The 14,436-nt window shown below is 38.8% G+C and overlaps 1 protein-coding gene across 9 annotated transcripts in view; it reads left to right on the top strand.

Moving 5' to 3' along the window:
- The window catches only part of SORCS2 (sortilin related VPS10 domain containing receptor 2), a 545,361-nt gene that overhangs the window by 471,830 nt on the left and 59,095 nt on the right, over nt 1-14,436 (top strand). For all 9 annotated transcript variants that reach the window (XM_061369718.1, XM_061369703.1, XM_061369709.1 and 6 more), the window contains 3 exons: nt 2,423-2,569; nt 3,929-4,031; nt 14,183-14,259. In XM_061369718.1, the coding sequence (XP_061225702.1) occupies nt 2,423-2,569; nt 3,929-4,031; nt 14,183-14,259 (327 nt within the window). The remainder of the gene's footprint in view (nt 1-2,422; nt 2,570-3,928; nt 4,032-14,182; nt 14,260-14,436) is intronic.

Below are 14,436 nucleotides of genomic sequence, written 5' to 3'. Positions count from 1 at the left end.
GTGCTTCTTGCTACCAATAACATAGAATATTTTTTGGCTGTAAGATAAATAATGTAACAGTACAGCTATTAATGTGTCACAAATTACATAGTCATGGCAGAAAACCTGTTTAGAAAACAGGTTTGTAAGGTACAAAGTGCTTTTCTAAGAGTACTAGGGAAGACGTAACACCTGAACTGCTGTGGAAAATAGCTGCTCTGAGAAATAATCCAAAAATCCAAAGAAAATCAAAAGAAAAACACTTTTGAATTTCCTCATGTTTATCTGTCTGGGGCAGCTACTGGAGTGTTCATCCGAGTAACTGAACACTCCACAGGGTTGAAATGTCTTCATTTCCATAGCAACTTATTAATGTCACTCTTTTTCCCTTCTTGGTAGAAAGATTAAAATCTCCCAATTTTAGATTAGGGAACTAAGTCAAGGAGGAGAAAGTACAGAAGCATTTGGGTGCCTCAACGTCACAGCTGAATCCAGAAGGTAGATATGGCATACAGCATTTACAGAAAGAGTCAGGCATGTATGTATGTCAGTCACAGGACAAATAACAGAAAATCCTACAGAGGCGGTGGAATATAAAGCTGCCATTTTTTACACACCATAATTTTATGTTAGTTAGATTTTTTAGGCTAATGCACTACTCCAAAAATTGTGAACTTGCTCTGTAGATAGATGCCTGAAACTTTTGTACTATTTCAAGCATTTCATTCAAAATACAACTGCTGAAGTGCTGGTTGGCTTTTATCTTATAGAGCAGCAGTGAGAGAAGTTAACTGAGATAGTGGAAGAAACACCTTTCTGTGTCTGATGGATTCAAACACTTATGTCCCATATTGTAGAGGGGAAAGGTTATCCTAGTGCTTGGTTAGCTGGGAGTGGGAATGGAGAAAAATTTGAGCCTGATTCCCTTTGATGATTATATGAAATCATTAAATATTCATTAAACAAGAATGAGAGGAAAAAGAGAGGAAACAAAGGTATTCATGATGCAGCACTGTTTTTACCATCCACAAATGAAGATGGAAGCCTCAGTTGTAGTTCCTGATCTAATTATTGCTTAAATATTTCATGTTGTGTTCACTGGAAGAAAGATGCACAGAAATTGAACCCCAAGTCTACACCCCCACATAAATGTTTGAACTGCCAAGCTGCCTGGCTGTGCCATCTCTGGAAGGTACATGTAATAAAGCCCTAGCATGACAAAAATGCTTTAAAAGTAAAGGAAGCATGTTCCTAATTTCTTCCCTCCCCTTTTCTCACCTGCACTGCAACACAGTTGATTTTTATACTTTGTTTGACTTGGAGGCGATTCTGAGCTTCCAGCACCCTGAATAAGTGAGCCAACCACACCTGCATGTGGTTTAAGGAAGGAAGTGCTCATGAAAGTGTGGGGTATTAAAATGTCTATACAGAACTTAGTTATCTAAAATTATATTTCCAAGTTCAAGGCTGTTACCATAACCAGCATAACATTTTTATTCTCTGTAGATTTGGGTCAGGTCCTTAGGAAAAAAACATATATTTATAAACAATAGTTATCATATCTGTAGTGTGCTGGAACGGATGCCTTCTCTTCAACCTAAATGCAAACTTTTGCAAATGAATGTCAAAGGGAGTTAATAACAGGTAGTTGGAAGAAAAGGAAATGGTAAGTATTTAAAATACAAAATAAAAAGTAAGTACAAGGATGAATCACATCAGCAAGAAGCAAGTATTTCTGGTCATGTAAAGAGCTGGCTGTCTTGTGCATTTATTTGTAATGAATGCGTCAGTTTGACTACATGTCAACACATTAGCAGGTTAGAGAGCTGTACTGTGTTGGAAGTGGTGTATGTGTTGTTATACATTGTCAAGTTATTTCTCAAAAATTCAAGAAGCCTCATAAATAATTGCAAGGGAAACAAGAGCACTCTTAAGCAAACCTTCAGATTTAATCCAAGTTCTCATCTCATGCCATTGGGTGGAATTTTAACACAAAATAACTTCTTATGGCTAGAACTAAGCATACTAAGGTGTGATTCTTACAACTTTGACACTCTTTAGTTGTAATATGTAATGGAGATTGTTTTGAAATAAAATAGCTAAGTTTGCCCAAGAAACTTTTTTCTTTTTCCCCAGACATTAAACAAGTGAAGGGAAGCTAAATGTGTAAACTACCTGTAATTTGATCAGCCTTCTGACGCTGAATGAACTGTGTATCCTTTTGAAATCCACCTCTTTCCTCCTCTTCCCCCTTTCTCACTTTCCTCTTATCCTTTTGCCTTCCTTATTTTTTTTAAGGTATCTTTCACTTTCCTAGTGGAGAGCCTACCTGATGTACACAGTCAAGAACCACAATAGCAGTAATCAGGGATAATCCATGTCAAAAAAAATGTGTGCCAGTGTATGTGCCAGTCATTAGCTCGCTCTCTCTCATGTGCTTCAGGTCAGAGGTGTAAAAGGAGTCTTTTTGGCCAACCAGAAAATTGATGGGAAAGTTACAACTCTGATAACCTACAACAAAGGCCGTGACTGGGATTTTCTAAACCCTCCAGACATCGATATGAATGGCAAGCCGACAAACTGCAAACCTGTAAGTGGTTCTTTTTACCCTGTCCTTTCTTTAAAGTTCACAAGGATTATTTGTATATGTGCAGTAGTTCCAACAGTCTGAGAGCTTTGTGCTATTTACCATCCAAAATACCAGGCAAATCTACTTGTATTGCATAAGCAGTGGTTTCACAAGTGATTAGTCCAGCCACCTTGTAGAGTGGTAGTCAGGACTCTCTGTTGCACTGCATTTCGTATTTTAGATCACTTTGACACAGAGGACATTTTTTTTTGTCCATCAACCGCACAACCCAGTTCAGAATAATCATGACAACAGTCACTTTTCCAGGAGATAAGGGGAAGATCATCGGGCTATAAGAAGCTTACCAACACCTTTTCTCTTTTCATCTTTCTTTCACATTTTTATTTCATCTAAAACTAAGGTAACCCCTTGGCTCCCTGTAAAAGGGAACTTGTGACAGTTGCTTGGAAATAACAGCACAGTTAACTGCATGAAAAAGCCTTTTTGTAAGATGATTTTATTTCAGTTGTGCAGCTACCTGTAACATTTTGTTATTTTTTGAGGCTATGTGAAAACCTTGTCTTTTTCTCACCAATTCTCTGCTCCTGGAGACTCCAAGCTCTGCATTGCTGGATGAAATAAATGCTTTTAGTCCTGCCACTGCCAGAGCTCTGTTTTGATCCCCCTGCACATAGCAGAAGTGGATGGCTGGAGCTGCTGGCTGCCTTTTGAAGAGTTCAAGACTATGCTACATGGTTCAAGCCTGCAGGGCCTGATCCAGAATGCTCTGAGATGAATGGGAAAATTGCAGTGGCAGCAGCTTGCAGGCAGTGCTGGCAGCCCACTCCTGGTCAGATTGCTGTGAGCAATATGACCTTTGAGTACCACTGCACGAAGAGCAAGAAGCGGTAAGGTGTTTAGCAGGGAGAGATGATGGGGTGTGGCCAGAAGTCCTCATGCTATTTTTCATACCACTTTTTTTCTAAAAAAAAAAAAGAAAATTTCAGTACAAACGGTTTTAATCATCATTTACCAATTGCCTGGGACCAACAAACACGCAATACTTGTTGCTGTTGGTTAACATTCTTAAGCAATTATTCTGTCAGAAGGGGTTTTTATGCAATAATTTCATCCTGAATTATTTGAGTTTGGAAATCTTTTTGTTGAGACAGTGGCACACTACACAGACTCCACCAGAGATTCTCATGAGAAAACTAAGGCTGATATTTCAGACTGGGTTTTGGCTCCATGGGAAACAACTATTCTCTTTCTCTATGAAGACGTGTTTGCTGAAACTGCTCTCTGAATGGGTTTTCATTACTGTAGGATCATAATTATTACACATAATTTTTAACACCTGTTTTGTTCTTCTCCCACAAGCCTGACTGCTACCTTCACCTACATCTCCGCTGGGCAGATAATCCCTATGTGTCAGGAACAGTGCATACGAAGGACACTGCACCAGGGCTCATAATGGGGGCAGGTAAATGCAAGATATTATTTTTAAAGATCTGAGATGTAGCAGTGGTTCTTTTGGTTTATAACAGTACCGTGCTACAAACATTACTGAAATTAGGTTTTCCCTGCAGAATAATCCTGTATGGAATCTTCATGGGATCTTCCAGTATCTGAAGGGGGACTCCAAGAATGCCAGAGAGGGACTCTTCATTAGGGACTGCAGTGACAGGACAAGGGACTATGAGTTCAAACTTAAATGAGATTTACTTTGGATATAAGGAAGACGTTCTTTACTATGAGGATGGTGAGGCACTGGAACAGGTTACTGTGAATGCTTTGTCCCTGGAAGTGTTCATGACCAAGTTGGATGGGTCTTTGACCAACCTAGTCTAGTCGGAGGTGTCCCTGCCTGTTGCAGAGGGATTGGAACAACGTGATCTCAAGGTCCTTTCCAACCCAAACCATTCTATGACTCTATCTCTTAATCAGACAATATAATAAAAGTTGATTGAAGTCTGAGAACTATGTCTTCTATGACAAATCTGTAACAGTCACCTGAATACTTTATGCTTCTCTGCTGTGTAGTATCTCCTTCCCCATTAGTGTGGTAGTAAGTAGTAATGGTGGCTGAAAGACCTGGTGTGCATTGCAGGGGGTTTTTTTTCTCTGGAAGCAGGGCCTCCACCAGCATGAATAACCCAGCAAGTCCACTAAACTGATTTAATGGTGGTCAGGCCTTTTTTTATTAAGCCTAGATACAGATAATTTGTCTTCTAATTTTTATTAATTCCTTTCTGGCTAAAGAGAGATGACATGAAAAAATGTGTCTCTGTATTAGGAACAATGCTGGTTGTGGCTTCTCCATTATAACATACATATGGATGAAGCCATGGTACTGTGAAGTGGCATTTAATAAAAGAAATTCCATTGCGGTGTTAACTACTCATCAAGAAAAATATTCACATAACTCTTTTTTACTCTGTACCCTTGTGATTCATCTATTCATTTAATTTAATTTTCTGTTTCTTTGTTTCAAAATTATTGAAATCTTAACTGTTCTAAGAGCCTTTTTAAAATTGCAGTATTTTATTCTTATGTGATGGATTATATTTAGGTGATGTACACACCATGTACTGCTTCTGTTTTCATAAAAATATATCTGTTTTTAATCAGTAATGGTTTCTGCCTTACCTTACACTAGTCTCTTATAAATGGCTTACTAAATTGAAAATTTCCTAAGAATATCAAAGTGAGTATATTTGATGTTTAAAGAGAATGACAGCTGCCATTACTTCAATGTGACTGAAGATTTCAAGCTTCGCCCTAGTTTATGTAGAGCTTAAAGTATTTTACTGGATGCAGAACTCCCTAGTGAAAAGCTGCTATGTTTTTATTGCCATGAACAAGACTAAGAATTTATGCAATGCCCTTGTAGATACATTTCTATTAGGTATTTAATTTATGAATTTCAGTACTAAGAAAATAACTCCAATCTTGAGGTTGTTCTTATTACATAAATTTACTCCTGTTCTAATGTAGGTTCTTAATTTTTGGCCTAATCATATTGTATCTGAATGTCTTCTAGTAGCAAATTAAGCAGTGAGGTTTAATTAATTAGACCATTACTTCTATTTCATTTTTCTCTCTCTTTGTATTATAATCTGATATCAGTGGTGAATTGATATTCATTGAGATGCTGGGTTATTTTTCTTTGGTGTGGAGTTTTGTGGAGGTTTTTTAAGTGTACTGTTCTGTGAGACTATATTAGGAATGGCAGGTTGGTGAAGAGTATTTCTCTCTTAATTCCTGCCTATAATGGGGTTAGATTTTATCCCTGTGCGGTATTCATACCATGCCAAGTACATAAACTTGTTGACTGCTTTCCTCAACATAAACATGAAGGCGTCTTTCTGATGAAATCTAGATATTAAAAACTGAACTAGTATTTTAAATATGACTTGATTGTGGAGCATCCTATAATGTAATGGACATGACAGAAAGGCACCCTCACTCCTAGGTGGCTAAAAAGCTGGTAAGGATGGTGTTAAAGTGGGAAAAGCTTGCCCGAGAGCAGTTCAGTGCATCCTTTCTCTGGTAGAAGGTCATATGATTGCAAACACAGCCAAGGGACTTACTTTGGACTCTTGAAAATATTGAAGAGCAGCTGCATCTCCTTGCTAGCAGACGACCTGAATCAACTCTGATTTTGACTTACATTTACGTTATTTGGGTGCTCAGGTGATCTGGATTCAGTGCACATGTTCAGTCTTATCTGGAAAACCTGATATCCTTGTAAACTTACGCTTCTTATCAGGAATACTTTACATACAATGAGCTTGAATTTCTTCTGGCTTGCTCCTTGAAACTGATAATGCTATGCAAATCAACAGACACACTAGGCTCTTTACACAAACAGAAATCAGATTATTTGGGCCACATCACACACTGCTGGAATTTTACTGTAATATTTAGGGAGAGCACATCTTGAAATGGCTGAAGATGACACAGATCGGTGAATGTCATTGGATCGCACTATGTCTAGGAACCATCAGTGCCTTGTGCTATGAAAAACAGAAATATGCATTCTGAGGGTGAACTAGGTATGTATTTGCCAACAGAGACAGGAAAATAAACTCTGGCAAAATACTGTACAGCAATGGTATTAATAGGAACGTGTACAATTCTGATCATCAATTTTCAGGACCAGTGAGTAGATGCTAAGAAGGACTACTTGGCAGTTAATGGAAATAACAAATATTTCATAGAATCATAGAATAGTTAGGGTTGGAAAGGACCTTAAGATCATCAAGTTCCAACCCCCTTGCCATGGGCAGGGACACCTCACACTAAACCATGTCACCCAAGGCTTCGTGCAACCTAGCCTTGAACACTGCCAGGGATGGAGCATTCACAACCTCCCTGGGCAACCCATTCCAGTGCCTCATCACCCTAACAGGAAAGAATTTCCTCCTTATATCCAATCTAAACTTCCGCTGTTTAAGTTTTAACCCATTAACCCTTGACCTACCACTACAGTCCATAATGAAGAGTCCCTCCCCAGCACCCCTATAGGCTCCCTTCAGAGACTGGAAGGCTGCTGTGAGGTCTCCACGCAGCCTCCCTCAGCCTATCTTCATATGGGAGGTGCTCCAGTCCCCTGATCATTCTTGTATTTACAAGAGGAACCCCATTAACTGAGAAAAGTAAAGGACAATACAGAATGTGATTTTTTTTAACTTGAAAGTGTAACCATGGGATAGAAAGAAATGATGTAAACAAGTGGAAAAGAACTAGAAACTAGAAATCAGTTTCTGAACATAACAGCCATGAAGTTCATCCTCTCAATGAAAGCACTGTGACTATCAGTCAAAAAGCAGAAACCCCACCCACCCAAGCAAACAACTCTTGGACACGGAGTTTAGTCACTTTATGGGAAGCTTACACAACACAGCTGCTTGCTGTAATTGAAAACCTGGCCTGTGACTTGAGGACAGTTTTGACACTGTGCTTGAAAATCAGATCACAGAGACTATTGAGTATTGTTTTAATTTAGAAAATAGTTAAATGGGTCACAGCATGAATGCCTAGAGAATATGAGAAAAATGCAATAATAGAATTTTAACATTGCATCTTTTAAAACTCATATTTACAAATAAAATTTCCACTCTATTAAAGTTGCATAAATAGTTCTGAGGAATGCATATTTTTAGCTTATGTATGTATAAATCGTGCAGACAGAATGTTAAATTTTATAGCTGCATATTAAAGTGCTCTTTTAAATAACTGTTTTGCTCCTTTTAAGAAATGTAATAGGATTTTGCATTCATATTTGATTTTTGTACATTTTAATCTTGGCAACAGCTTCTATTTTTCACAGCATCCGCTATGAAATGTGTGTCAATTGATGTGCAAATTTTTACTATAAACTTGTGAAGGACTTTTCTATGAAAAATGCTTAGAGAAGTGTAGATTTTTCAGGTGCTAGTTTACAATAATTGTCTGCTTAGCTTCCAATCCAGATGGCAAATCAAGCAAGCAGTAAACTCTGTACATTCGCACAAATTGAGGGAGTGCTGGGAAAGTTCAGTTTTGTTTTTGTTATATCAGGCTGAAATACATTGTGATAAATTTCTATCATTTTTCACGAAAGTAACATTCCAGGATGCCACTGTAAAAAGGGTGAGGGGACAGGGAGATGATTTCCTAGTGCATTCTGGAGTGAAGATCCTGCAGTTCCCTTAGGTTTTTCTCATGTCAGCATGTTCCCCCATTCTGATGGTGTGAATCACATCTTCAGCTTGCCAGGCAAAAAATGTCTATCCTGGGACATTTAAACACAAATTGGTTGTATGTTTGTTCCACACTGTGACTACGAGTTTACAAATCATGAAATTTTAGGTTATTGTGCATTGATTGAAGGGATGTTATGACTGCATTAATTAAGAGTAATCTAGCCAAGGCAAATCTCTCTCTTTGGAGTAGATTTCTGCTTGTATGGTAAATTTAAGTGTCTGGAAAAGATTTTCCATGTTAGAAGGATTACTGAAGTGTTGCATACGGGAATTATTTCTTCTCATAGTAAGCATATCTAAAATAATATATAAAAACATGGGTAAATGCAATGATAAGTAGTGCTTAAAACATGTAAATTAATAATCAATTGTAAATTAATCTCCCATATTTGTGTGACCCAGTAGGAAGCAGCCTAAATGCCTTTAATTAGTCTTGAGATCTGTATGTATTTTTCACAGCTGCGCCACCTTTCAAGAGAGCTTGGCTGGCCACCAGTCATTTCCAAATACATTGCTTTCTTTCCCATCCCTGTGCTACCAACTGCTAATATGGCATGTGCAAAGTTACAGATAGCTTGGAAGAACTGTGTTGAACAATAATTAGTACCCCAGTATTCTAGTTTTTGGGACTGCTACACTTGCAGGGATGGAACATGGGATTTTACCCAGTTACTTTGAAATTAGCCTTTATTCAGGACAGGTAAAAAAAGCAAAAGAGCATTTTATATATCCTAGAGCATGGTTGGAAAAGGTTTATAAGAATGTAAGCAACAGAAATGAAAAATGACTATGCTTAATCAAAAAGTCCTAAGTGCAGGCCAAAATGTTTACTTTTGTTCCTTAAATTGAAGAAAGAACATGTCAGAATATAACAGCTGCAGAGTCAGATTGGCTCCATCTAGCAGAGTATCCTGGCTTTCTTAATGACAAAAGCCTTTAGGGAAAGTGTTTAAGAACAATTCATGATTCTCCAGATCATGCTTTGGGCGAAGGCACATGTGAGACTGTAGGCAGCACCAGGTTTAATTCTTCTACCCTGTGCAGCTCAACTAAACTATCATACCTTGGCCTTCTATCCTCAGGCACATCCGTCATGACCAGGGGCATGCCACACATCCTCAGTTTCATCACATGAAAACACCATTTTCATGGCCTATAACATAACCCTCATGTTATATCAGATAATTTGAACTGGGGATTTGGGGGGAGCCTCACAAAAATACGTCTTACGGCCATGGCAGCACCACCTGAGGAGAGCTGGGGCTGAGTGCTATGTAGTGCGAATATGATGGGGTCATGCCACCAGACCTTGGCTGCAGACAGTCTGTGGCCTTATTTCATGTACATGTGGTGTTTGCAAATAATGCCATCCTTTTATACCATACAAGGTATGAACCTCTAACAATGCCTTTAGCAACAAAATAGTTAAAATTGGATGAGAAAGCAAAGTTGAAGCACACGCAGCAATTGAATGGTCTTCTTTCCTGTTCCTGTCATTTAGCTACAAAAGATTATAGAATAACGTAAGACAAAGCTGAGAAGCTTCTGTATTACAAACAAAACTTCTTGAAACTAGATAGCAAGAGACTGTGTCATGTGTTGGAGAAGTTTCAGGCCATTTAGATCAAAAAGTGATGCGAAAATGATACCATTTATAGCTCTGGCTAATACAGCCTTGTCATGGTTTAACACCAGCCATCAAATAAGCATCACACAGCATCACTCACTTCCCCCTGCAGTGGGGTGAGGGGAAGGGTAAAAGTGAGAAAATTTTGTGGTTTGAAATAAGAACAGTTTAATAATTGAAATAAAGCAATAATAATAACAAATGTAATTAAAAGGAAAATAACAGAGATAAATAAAACTCAGGAATGACAAGTGATGCAAATGAAAACAATTGCTGAACACCAAGCAACCACTGCCCATTCAGTCTCCCAGCAGTGCCCCTCCATGCCTGTCAATTTCCTCCCCAGCTTTATATGCTGAACATGACACCATATGGTATGGGATATCCCTTTGGTCACTGGGGGTCAGCTGTCCTGGCTGTGTCCCCTCCCAGCCTCTTGGGCAACCCCAGCCTGCTGCTGGGGAGGTGTGTGAGGAGCAGAAAAGGCCTTGTCTCTGTGTAAGCACTGCTCAGCAGTAATGAAAACATCCTGAGTTATTCACTCTTTCCAGCACAAACCCAAAACTTAGTCCCTATTAGCTACTATGAAGAAAATTATCTTTACCCCAGCCAAAACCAGCACAAGCCTGCAGTTGATTACCCATTCCAGATGCAGTAACATTTTCAGGATGAATTTGAATTGCTTTCAGTGTATTAGGTTGCCTTTACTTCTTACAGCAGATGGATTCTGAGATATAACACAGACCCACTAAAGTGATAGAAAAGTTTCCATGTTGTAGTGGCACACCTGAGGAGTTACAGCAGATCTTTACAGCTGTAGTAAAAAGCACAGATTTTGGTGTGATTCACCAGGCAAAGAGCACGCTGAAGTTTGTGGGTGTGCAGCACAGTCCGAACACTTCAGCACATGCTGGGAATGGTACTTACACTGTAAGTGTTGGCTTCCAGGCTTGGGGTTGAGCATCATTTAGCTGTTTCTCACCTTCCGTATCATTTGGTAATGGTGTTGGTTGTGCACGTGTTGGCTGCCACACTGACCACAAGTACAGTTCATAATTCTCAGGGCACAGAAACTTTCAGGCTGTCTCAGCTCTACTTTGAGTGCTCCTGTGACTTTGCAGTTGTTTGTTTGCAATGTTAATAATGTCAGGATTGTTTTCATTTCATTTGATGTGAATTGGAGCTGTTGTAAAGGGGTTTATGGTGTGCTATTACATGTGCTTTGTTTAGCTAGTTGGCTTAATCCAGTAACATGGCACACTGTGAGGTAGCTAGAGGCTAAAGTTACATGCTTTGTTTTAAATCTCAAAAAGAACAGAATGTCCCAAATCTTTGAAGTTATTTTTAGAACATAAAAAATAAAGTATAAACAATATAACTTTTTAAATAGAGAAAACTCATAATTCTTGTGTGACACATGTTGAATAGGAAGGTTTGCAAATAAAACTGTGATGAGCCTGTTAAGTTCTTTGAAGGCTTAGTTTTATTCTGGTTCTACTTTTTCAGGGTAACTGATTTTACAAATATCCTTGCCTTAACAAACTTAGTCACACAGCCCTATGTGTTCCTATGGAAATCTCAGTCTGCCTGTCACCTCTTGAGATTTGGCTGTGTGGTTGCTTCCCACTGCAACTAGCCTTTGTCCTTTGCAGGAGCCACCCTGCCTCTTTGGTGGTACAGATTTGCTTCTTGCTGCCTCACCTGGTTTTTCTTTTTCAGTCCACCAATGCTTTTTTTAACAGGATGTTGTCTGTAGTACCCTCATAGCAAACCGCAACTTGAAAGGTTTTATTCTCTCACACAGAAAGGGGTTTCTTATGTGCTTGAAGCAGTTTTCATAAAGTTTGCAAAACTATGTACTATAATAGGGTCTCCTTCAGAATCTGGTAATGGAAATCATAGCCTATATTAAGGCACAGAACACTGTCAGCAAGCAAGAGATCCTCCAGGCACCACTTCTGGGTTTTCATCCTTCACTTGGGGATGGACTACTTTCAAAAGCCAGAGAGCACTGAGGTACTTTTCCCCAAGGCAGTACACCAGCCTTTGTGCCAAGTTTTTCAGTTCTGTTTTTTGGAAAGAATGGCATTTCTCTGTAGTTGTAACTGAGTCCACTAACTCCTTTTGCTGATTTACCAAGAAAAGGCAATAAAGGTAAAGTCAAAACTAGAAGTCATGTCTGTCTTGTTAGAGAGCTGCAATTATAAACCTGTTGCTAATATCTTTTAGTCATTACCGTATCAACTGAATATAAAAGGCTTTCTAATGAAGTACAAGTTGATGCTGTTTAGTTTAGAGACCAATTCTCCATTAGCTACGCAATTTACCACTGCACTTTTAAAAGTGCAAATCCATAGCAATTCTGAAAATAAAGGCCTTTTCACGCAAGTAGATTTCAGTAAGCAGTGAAAAGAGGTAAAATAAACAGCATTTATCCAGGAGCAGAACTAATAATGCCTTCATGAAATGTATCTGTGTAAAGTAGACTGAGAGCAATACTTCATATTCTAACAAGCAAATAAGTCCTTAGCTAGCCCTAAGAAAAGGTTCTGTGAGTAACTGCAGAAACCTATACCAGTAAAGGTTATAGAGAGGGAAGTAAGAATAACAAAATAATGGCTAAATTATTTGATAAATGAGAGAGCGTGAAGTCTGCTGTAAAGATGAAGACCCAGTAAGGGGCAGTGGCATCTTCTGAAATGTTAGGTACAGCTGAAAGAAACAAACTGACTCTTGTTAGCTGCATCATTCAAAATAAATATCCTAATCTTGCCTAGACTATATTTAGGGTTAAAAAATGTAGAGTTATACCATTAAACAGTAGAGCACATGCAATCTAGATGGTCCAAATAGAGCATGTATTTTGGGCCATGTCACTGTCATTCTTCTCATGAACCTTTTAGCACTAGTGAGTACACCCTGAACAAATAGATCTGTTTTGGTGGTTAAACCCAGCTATTTATATAACACAGCAGTGAAATTTCATACTGCTATCCTAATCTCAAGTGGTTTTCTTTCCTCGTCTTTTCTGCTTTAGCGGATCTGATAACTTTTATCTTATTTCTACTGTATAAGCATGCAAGCCATATATTTAAGTCAAAATCCCCTGGAGGGTATCATTTACAAGGTGTATTGTACTATGATTGCTTCTCCCCTAGAACACTGTACGCTGCCTGTTGGTTTAATAGTTTGCTGTTTGAAATACCATGTGTTAAAAGACGGAGATCTCAGGTAGATCTCAATTTGGGGTTGCACCTACTAAAATCAGTTTCCACATGTTTGTTTTAACACTTCTGTTTGCTTTGCAGCAATCTGCTGCTCCTCGGTGCTTTTTGTCAAAATATTCACTAGCTTCCTGTTAATATTTAGGTAAATCAAGTAATTCTGCTTTATATTTTTTTACATTTACATACTTATTGAAACCCTCCCCAGCCCCTCTTTTCAGCGTCATTTCTCCAGATTGTAGCTTTTGCTACCACTTCGTAAAGTCTTGCAGATAAACTATTCTTTATTTTAACAGTTGAAGTTCAAGCTTAATAATTTTACAGAATGTGATTAAAGTTAAGGCATGGCTTCTGCACTTGTGGGCGTTTCAGTCATGCATCTTAAATACGTGTTCCTTCAACATAATTTTTCAGTGTGCAGCAGCACAACTAAAATCTCGCTTTGGCCTTTGTGTTTCAGTATTAGAATTAATCCTGTAAAATAAGTTAAAAGTGTACCTATATTTTCAGAAGGATGTATCTAGTGCTACCAGAAATGATGGAAGCCTGCTGATCATAGAATCATAGAATAGTTAGGGTTGGAAAGGACCTTAAGATTGTCAAGTTCCAACCCCCCTGCCGTGGGCAGGGACACTAAACCATATTACCCAAGGCCTCACACTAAACCATATTACCCAAGGCTTCGTCCAACCTAGCCTTGAACACTGCCAGGGATGGAGCATTCACAGCCTCCCTGGACAACCCATTCCAGTGCCTCACCACCCTAGCAGGAAAGAATTTCCTCCTTATATCCAATCTAAACTTCCCCTGTTTAAGTTTTAACCCATTACCCCTTGTCCTATCACTACAGTCCCTAATGAAGAGTCCATCCCCAGCATCCCTACAGGCCCCCTTCAGATACTGGAAGGCTGCTATGAGGTCTCCACACAGCCTTCTCTTCTGAGTTTAGTTCTTGCACTGACCTGGAATCTTCTCACTCCAGTCTCTCTTGCTCCTGTGGATACAACCCTTCTTTCCTCCTGTTTCGTGACAGGTAACCTGGGCTCCCAGCTGGTTGAGTATAAAGAAGAAATGTACATTACGTCTGACTGCGGGAACACGTGGCGTCAGGTAGGAAACAGAAACCATCAAAGACACCTGGAAGAAATTTTAATGTACCAAATGTGATGAATTTTATAATGCTTACTTAATGTGTATATACTCAGTCTTTTGAGGAAGGTGACTTATTATCCCCATTTTGCTTAGAAACTGGGAGAGATTAAGAAGATGATTTGCAAACACTCAAAT

Source organism: Neopsephotus bourkii, unplaced genomic scaffold (genome assembly GCF_033783945.1).
Source record: "Neopsephotus bourkii isolate Nb327-2 ecotype Australia unplaced genomic scaffold, CSIRO-AGI_Nbou_v1 NB_144, whole genome shotgun sequence".
Classification (NCBI taxonomy): Eukaryota; Metazoa; Chordata; class Aves; order Psittaciformes; family Psittacidae; genus Neopsephotus; species Neopsephotus bourkii.
The sequence above is the reverse complement of the archived record's forward strand: the minus strand, read 5'-3'. Positions and strand labels throughout refer to the sequence as shown.